The 7146-nt window shown below is 57.1% G+C and overlaps 1 protein-coding gene across 1 annotated transcript; it reads left to right on the top strand.

Annotated features, from left to right (window-relative positions):
- The first annotated feature begins 387 nt into the window (after positions 1-387).
- HTR1A (5-hydroxytryptamine receptor 1A) lies at positions 388-1629 on the top strand. Its single transcript, XM_059834131.1, has one exon. It carries the CDS (start codon positions 388-390, stop codon positions 1627-1629), a length of 1242 nt encoding a protein of 413 aa, XP_059690114.1.
- Positions 1630-7146: the final 5517 nt, after the last annotated feature.

Raw genomic sequence — 7146 nt, 5'->3', positions numbered from 1 at the left:
GAGGGGGAGACGGAAGGGGAGGAGAAGGAGGGAGGGAGAATGCGAGGGGAGCGCGGGGAGGCAGAGCAGGAAGGAGCGGCGCGGGAGAGCGGCGGAGCGAGGGGCAGCAGCTCGGCGAGCGGCGGCGGGAGGGCCGCCCCCGCCGCCCGGGGCTGCGCGCTGGGCAGAGGCGGTGGGGATGGGCGGGCGCGGGGCGGCTCCGCCAGCCGCCGTCCTCCGAGCCTCGGCCGCCTCCCGCCGCGCTATATAGGGGAGGGAGAGGTGGCGCGGGGGGGGTGCCCGGCGTGGCCAAAGCGTACGGGGCGGCGATGCCTCCTGCCAGGGGAGCGCACAAGTGACCGGCGCCTCTTCCCATGCCCGTCTCCTGAAGCGACCCCCCCTCCCGGCATGGATGTGGCCAACAACACTACCTCCCCAGAGCGCTCCCCCGAGGGGGCAGGCGGCCCCGGCCTCGCCGAGGTGACCCTGGGCTACCAGCTGCTCACCTCCCTGCTGCTGGGCACGCTCATCCTGTGCGCCGTGAGCGGCAACGCCTGCGTGATCGCGGCCATCGCCCTGGAGCGCTCTCTGCAAACCGTGGCCAACTATCTCATCGGCTCGCTGGCCGTCACCGACCTCATGGTGTCCGTGCTGGTGCTGCCCATGGCGGCCCTCTACCAGGTGCTGAACAAGTGGACGCTGGGGCAGGTCACCTGCGACATCTTCATCTCGCTGGACGTGCTGTGCTGCACCTCTTCCATCCTGCACCTGTGCGCCATCGCCTTGGACAGGTACTGGGCCATCACGGACCCCATCGACTATGTCAACAAGCGGACTCCCCGGCGGGCCGCCGTGCTGATCAGCCTGACCTGGCTCATCGGCTTCCTGATATCCATCCCGCCCATGCTGGGCTGGAGGACGCCCGAGGACCGCTCGGACCCCGACGCCTGCACCATCAGCAAGGACCACGGGTACACCATCTACTCCACCTTCGGCGCCTTCTACATCCCGCTCCTCCTCATGCTGGTGCTCTACGGCCGCATCTTCAAGGCGGCCCGCTTCAGGATCCGCAAGACGGTCAAGAAAGCGGAGAAGAAGAAAATCGCCGACACCTGCCTCACCCTCTCCCCGGCCGCCCTGCAGAAGAAAAGCAACGGGGAGCCCGGCAAGGGCTGGCGGCGGACTGTGGAGCCCAAGCCCGGTGCCTGTGTCAACGGCGCGGCGCGGCAGGGCGAGGACGGGGCCGCCCTGGAGATCATCGAGGTCCAGCGCTGCAACAGCTCCTCCAAGACTCACCTGCCGCTGCCCAGCGAGGCGTGCAGCTCCCCGCCGCCCCCCTCCTTCGAGAGGCGCAACGAGAAGAACACGGAGGCCAAGCGGAGGATGGCTCTGTCCCGGGAGAGGAAGACTGTCAAGACCCTGGGCATCATTATGGGCACCTTCATCCTCTGCTGGCTGCCGTTCTTCATCGTGGCGCTGGTCCTGCCCTTTTGTGACAGTAAGTGCTACATGCCCGAGTGGCTGGGGGCAGTCATCAACTGGCTGGGCTACTCCAACTCCCTCCTCAACCCCATCATCTATGCCTATTTCAACAAAGACTTCCAAAGTGCGTTTAAGAAAATTATCAAGTGCAAATTTTGCAGGCAGTGAAGCCCGCCGCTCCGGGACGGGGCAGCGGGGGTCCTGCCACTCGATCCATCCGCCTGGCCCCCGCCGCAGTGTCCCCACCGCCCAGCCCCTCTACAGCGCCGGCAGAAGGGCGGGGGGCTTCGGGACCCCCCTCCGCAGCGCGCCCGAGTCCCTGGCTCTTCCACCCGTCGGACAAGCCCCGCGGGGCAGGGCAGGGCAGGGCAGGGCTCCACTCCACCGGGGGCGGCGGGGGGATGCCCGGGCCGGGAAGGCTCCGCGGTCGCCCTCGCCTCGCCGGGGCTCCGCTGCCGGGTGCCGGCGCTCCCGCCCCTCTCCCTCCCCTCCATCATTCTGGGTAGACTTGGGGTTTGCAGGTCGTTGCTTGTGGTCGCTGTAAACCACAATGTCTGCCCGAGTAGCATCGGTAAAAATAAACCACCCTATGCAGAAAACCGCCGTGTCGGGGTTTTTTCTTGGATTCACGAGGAGACGGCGGGGGCCTCGGAGTCCGACCTCGGTCTGTCGGTGTGAGTACGGAGGCTGAAGGCGATTCCCCGAGAGGAGGAAACGTCTTTGCGCTCGTCGCTTCCCGGGCTGTGAAACCGCCAAGTGGATTTTCTTGGGGGAAAAGCGACCGTATTTGATAACCTTGCAAGGTACTTCCAGCAACATCCCCGTCTGCTTTACGTGTGTCTAACAGCTCTCCTGCCACGCTAGGACCTTCCAGTTCATCGGGCTTCCCTTCGTTACAGCGCGGGGAGGTGATGGGGCTTAAACCCCAACCACACGCCTCGTTATATGGAGATATTTTTTTTAGATGCCTTTGACTGAGGTTTTCCCACCAAAGAAAGGCTGGGCGCTGGGCGACTGTGCCTGAGTTCACCGCGCACGCAGCGGCACAGGGAGTTTAAGCAGCCTGCGAAGTAGCGTTTCCTTCTTTCTTTCTCTTTTTTTTTTTTTTTTCCCCCTGAAGCCGCTTTAAAGTTTCTCCGGAGCCCTTGCGGATGCTTCGGAGGCAGCCAGCTGCGGCACATTTTGCTCGGGGGGGAAAACCCCCACAAACAATCAACAAAACGAACCAAACCGATCAACCAAAACATTGCCATGTGCTCCCTGGCAGTAGCGGCGGGGGGGGGGGGGGGGGGGGGGTGCGGCGAGCGCATCCGCCGGCGGCAGCCGCAGGTGGCGAAAGTGGCATCTCGGCGCAGGCTGGGAAGCGGCAGGTTTTCTCTTCCCCCGGGCCAGCCCCGGCGGGGGAAAGCACGACCCTCCCCGCGAGCTGAGAGCCACGGCCAGAAGCCGGCAGGGTCACTGCGATGCCAAGGGCAGGGAGAGCCAAGCCGGGCCTGGCTGGTCCCCGCGGGGGCTCCTCACGCCTCCACCCGCAGAAGGTCCCCCCTCCCCCGTCCATCCCAGCTGCTTGGCCCTGGGAAACCCGGGGTGCTTCCCCCTCCCCGCCTGGCCCGGGGCTGGCACAGGACAGCGGGACAGCCTTGCTCGCCGCAGGGCCCCTCGGCCCGCCCTGCCCCTTTCCTGCCGTGCCCCCCGGCTCTCCCGCCGGCTGCGGCCGGGACGTGGGGCAGCTCTCGGCCGGGGCGGGGATGGCGCCGGGGCGGGTCCTGGGCACTGGGCCGGCTGCCGTGTACCTCTGCGACGGGCTGACTGAAATGAATGCTTGACCAAATATATATATATATATTTTCCTGTTTATTTTTGTGTACTCTGTGTTACCTGTAGGTAAAAGGGAATGTTAAACCTGTGCGTCACGTGAATGTAAGTGTCCAGTCATTTCTGAACTTCAACCGCTTACATTAAATGACAATAGTGCTTTTAACAGCCTCAGATATGTAGCTGATTTTATGAAAATCTTATTTGACCTCATTTTCGCAATTAAAGTGATCTTCGATCTTACCTCGTCTTTGATCACTCCTAACCATGTGTGTCCTAGATACTCCTTAAGTGCCGGAGCGTCGGAAGACTCAGGCTGCAGCGATTAGGGAGCCGAAACCTCTCCTGAGTGCTGGGATAGCCTGTGTCTTTGGGAGCCCCAGACGCCGGGGCGCGGGCTGGGCAGAGCCGACGACCACCCCGGGGCAGGGGCGGGAGCGGGGACGGGAGCGCTCGGCCGCGCCGGTGGGGGACGACGCGCCTCGGTGCGGCGGGAGAGCTGCGGTGCAGCGGGGTTTGCTCCTCTCGCCGCCTCCTCCTCCCCCGAGTTCCGCCGAATCCTGCCAAGTGCGTTTCTGCAGGTTTTGCTCTATCCGAATTCCTTTTTTTTTTTCCTTTGCAAACCTTCCTGCAAAGTCCTCGGCAACGATCCCAGCTGGGAAAGCGTGGCCGCCCTGCGGCCCCGCACGACAGACCGCGCAGGGCCCCTCCCTGCGCCCCGGGGACGGGCGCCCGACTGCGGGACGGGAGCCGCCCGGCTGCGCCGCGAGCCCCGGGAGCTCGAGGCAGGGCCCACCCGGAGCCGCATCAGGCAGGGCGGCAAGAGGGGTGCAGCTCCTGTGCCCCCTTCATCTGCCTCCCAGGGCGAGGGTCGGCGGGAGCACGGGCACAGCCCTGAACCCGCCCCGGTGGCTGCGAGGTGCCCCAGCCGCCCCGGGTGGCTGCCGGCTGGGGCGGGAGCGGGGGGAACTTCAGACCTCGGGAGCGCAAATCCCTCCGGCTGGCACAGGGAGGCGAGACGCGCCTTTCCCCGTCCAGCTTTGCCGCCTGTCCCCCCGTGCGGGCGCCCGCCCCGTGCACCGACGGGAGGCGGAGGAGCGGCCCCGGACCCCTGCTGCCCTCCCCCGGGCGGAGGGTCCGCGGGAGCGACGCGGGGCACCGGCGGCTCTGTGCCCGCCACCGCCAGCCTCTCTGCCTCTCCTCGGCGGGGAAAAGAGCTCTCCGGCGGCGCTCCGGCCCGCGGCGTGGCGGAACGGGCCGGACCCCGGCGGCGCTCACGCCGGGCCGGCAGCCCCGGTGCCCCGGGCGGCTCGCACCGCGCCCCCTCCCGCCATGCTCCCCGGCCCCGTGGCGCTGCACAAGCCGCGACGGAGATATCGCCCCTGGCCTCACTGGGGACAGTATTGCTCTGAACAGTTTAACGTTTCTCACTGCCTCTGTTGTCTCTTTTCTTTTCTTCCCCCTTGTACCGAATTCTGTAATGTGGAGGAAACGGCCTGCTTTAAAAGATGGGGCTTTTTGTTTCTGTGTGGTAGTTTTCAAATTACTAATTTGATTTCCACTAAGATTAAAAAAAAAAACAAAAACAAAACAACCAAACAGGGGATTTAGTGTTTTTTAAGGGAGAAATCAATTCTATATTAAACCGGCATTTGTGGTTGGTTGCAGTATTGTATTTGCTCCACTAATGAGCAACCTCCTCACGGTTTAGAGAGCTTCATTTCAGTTTTAAAGGACTTATGGAAGCTCAAGCAATGAATAAAGAAAAACCCAAATAGAAAACAGAAGGTTTTATGTTTTAAACAGAGCTGCGGAAAAATGAGTTTTAACAACATGAGTCCATTGTGAATACCAAAGATGGGCACGGATATAAAGGCCTTAACCTTTTCTTCCTTTAAAAATGCTTCTTTAGGCTGCTGTAAAATGAGAAGAAAGTTTCATAACTTTGAATTTTCTCTGCTCTGTGGCTCCAGTCCAGGCTGAATTTGGGTCTGACTCACACATCTGACAAGAAATACTGGCAGAGCAATCCAAGCACACTTATACTGGCCAACTGTACTTATGGTTGGAGCTGGGGAGATGAAGGGGTAGGAAAAAGGGAAAGACGTGCTGGCATGATCTATTTTGGATCAAACTGCAAAATGGATTTTGTACCATGCAATTTCATCTATTAAATTAGAAATCTTGCCCATAAAATGTTTAGGAGTCCCTACTTTTCCCTGACATTCCCATCCTGACAGAAACATGCTGTAGGTTTAGTAGAAACAACAAAATTCCCCAAATAAATGTCCCGCAATCTCCTCATAGTTAAAAATCTGGTCATTAGAATCTGCAATTGCAAACATTGCTCAGGGCAACACTGTGAATCTTACATTAAAACACATAACCAAGAAATTCGTCCCTTGGAGAGAAGAAACAGAAAAAGATGCTGCGAGTGAATTTCTGTTTCGTAGCTGCTCAGAGAAGTAATCTTAACAGTACAGGTGATAATTACCTCTTTGGATATGGCTGGAGCAAATCCAAAGTGGCTATCATGTAGCACGTGAATGGTCGTAGCAGGGCTCTGTGAAATTTAAAAATGATCACACCTCTCGTACTTCCAAAAGATACTGTATCTTCTGTATTTCTGGATCTCAGGCCAGGTCACCCTGCTTGAGTTTATGCTGCTGTGAGCCTCACCTTACCTTGCTGCCTACAGCTGAGTTCCTGTTCTCTCTGACTAGCCAGTGTGACTTGCAGCTGCAAAGAGGGGCAACTCTGCAGCATGAAAATCCTTCTGTTGGACTGTAAGCAAAAAGCTTTTGATGCATGATGCCTTCCGTAGCAAGAATGTAGTCTAAACTATTTGACTTAATGAGGTGGCTTCTTGACTTGGGCAGTGAGTCACAGAAGATTTGTTGGTGTTTTCTCTCAATTTATCTCAATTTCAGTTTCTCTCCATTAAGAGAAAAGGCAAATGCTCAGGCACACGGAGGACTGGAGACCCAGCCCTTACAAACACTTACATGTGGCCACAAATCCCAGACTTGCAGATGTCTGTGCCAATTTAGTTTGGCAGGCTGTCAGTATTGTCCTGCAGAATGTAGATGAGGGACGGGAAACAGATGGGTTATAAAATATTTTAAAAATTACTAAACCTGAACAAAATTTGATAGGACTACAAAAAAAATGAGAAAAAGGCACATGACCATCCAGATGGTTCCCACAAGCTTCACAGACCTGTTGAAAACAGTGAGGGTCTTAAAAAGGAAAAAAAATATTCTTACAAACAAACAAACAAACTGACAGACAAATGAAAAAACCCACAAGAGTCTTGCAATGAAAATGCTGTCCAGCACAAGCAGAGGTCAGTATCCGCTCCTGATGTAATAACATCTTGTTTTATTGTTTGTATTAAACAGCCCTTGAAGCATCTTTTGCTATTAGGCAGAGCCGATATAATCTTTTCAAATTGACTTTCACATTTCAGAGCTATTTACACCCACTCTGCTGAACCATAACTGACACACAGAAGTGATGAGGATGATGTAAGCTAAAGGTGTTATCTGTGGCCTATTTTAACTCGTACCTTGTTCCTACTTCTTGGCATTCCCACTGTGGTGGTTTGGTGGGTGGACGTAGGCCTAAGGGATTTTGTACAGAACAGGCTGGAGGGAATATCATACAGCATACGCTATACCATTTCACACATATCCTTACTAGGGAATGTCATGCGCAATCCCATCTTTAAACTGAAATCTGCTTGGTAGGCAGGAGTTGGCTTATACTGTAGTCTTTTGTTTAAGTGGCTCAGAAGGAAAATACAATTTTTCAGTTTGATATCTAAGTGTATGATTGTGATTTTAAACTATCCAGTGACAAAAGAAATAT

Source organism: Gavia stellata, chromosome Z (genome assembly GCF_030936135.1).
Source record: "Gavia stellata isolate bGavSte3 chromosome Z, bGavSte3.hap2, whole genome shotgun sequence".
Lineage (NCBI taxonomy): Eukaryota > Metazoa > Chordata > Aves > Gaviiformes > Gaviidae > Gavia > Gavia stellata.
Note: the sequence above shows the minus strand (reverse complement) of the source record. Positions and strands in the feature narration are given on the sequence as shown.

Bases quoted from the DNA above. Each gene is read 5' to 3' on its own strand.
- HTR1A (XM_059834131.1), top strand. From the start codon at position 388: ATGGATGTGGCCAACAACACTACCTCCCCAGAGCGCTCCCCCGAGGGG.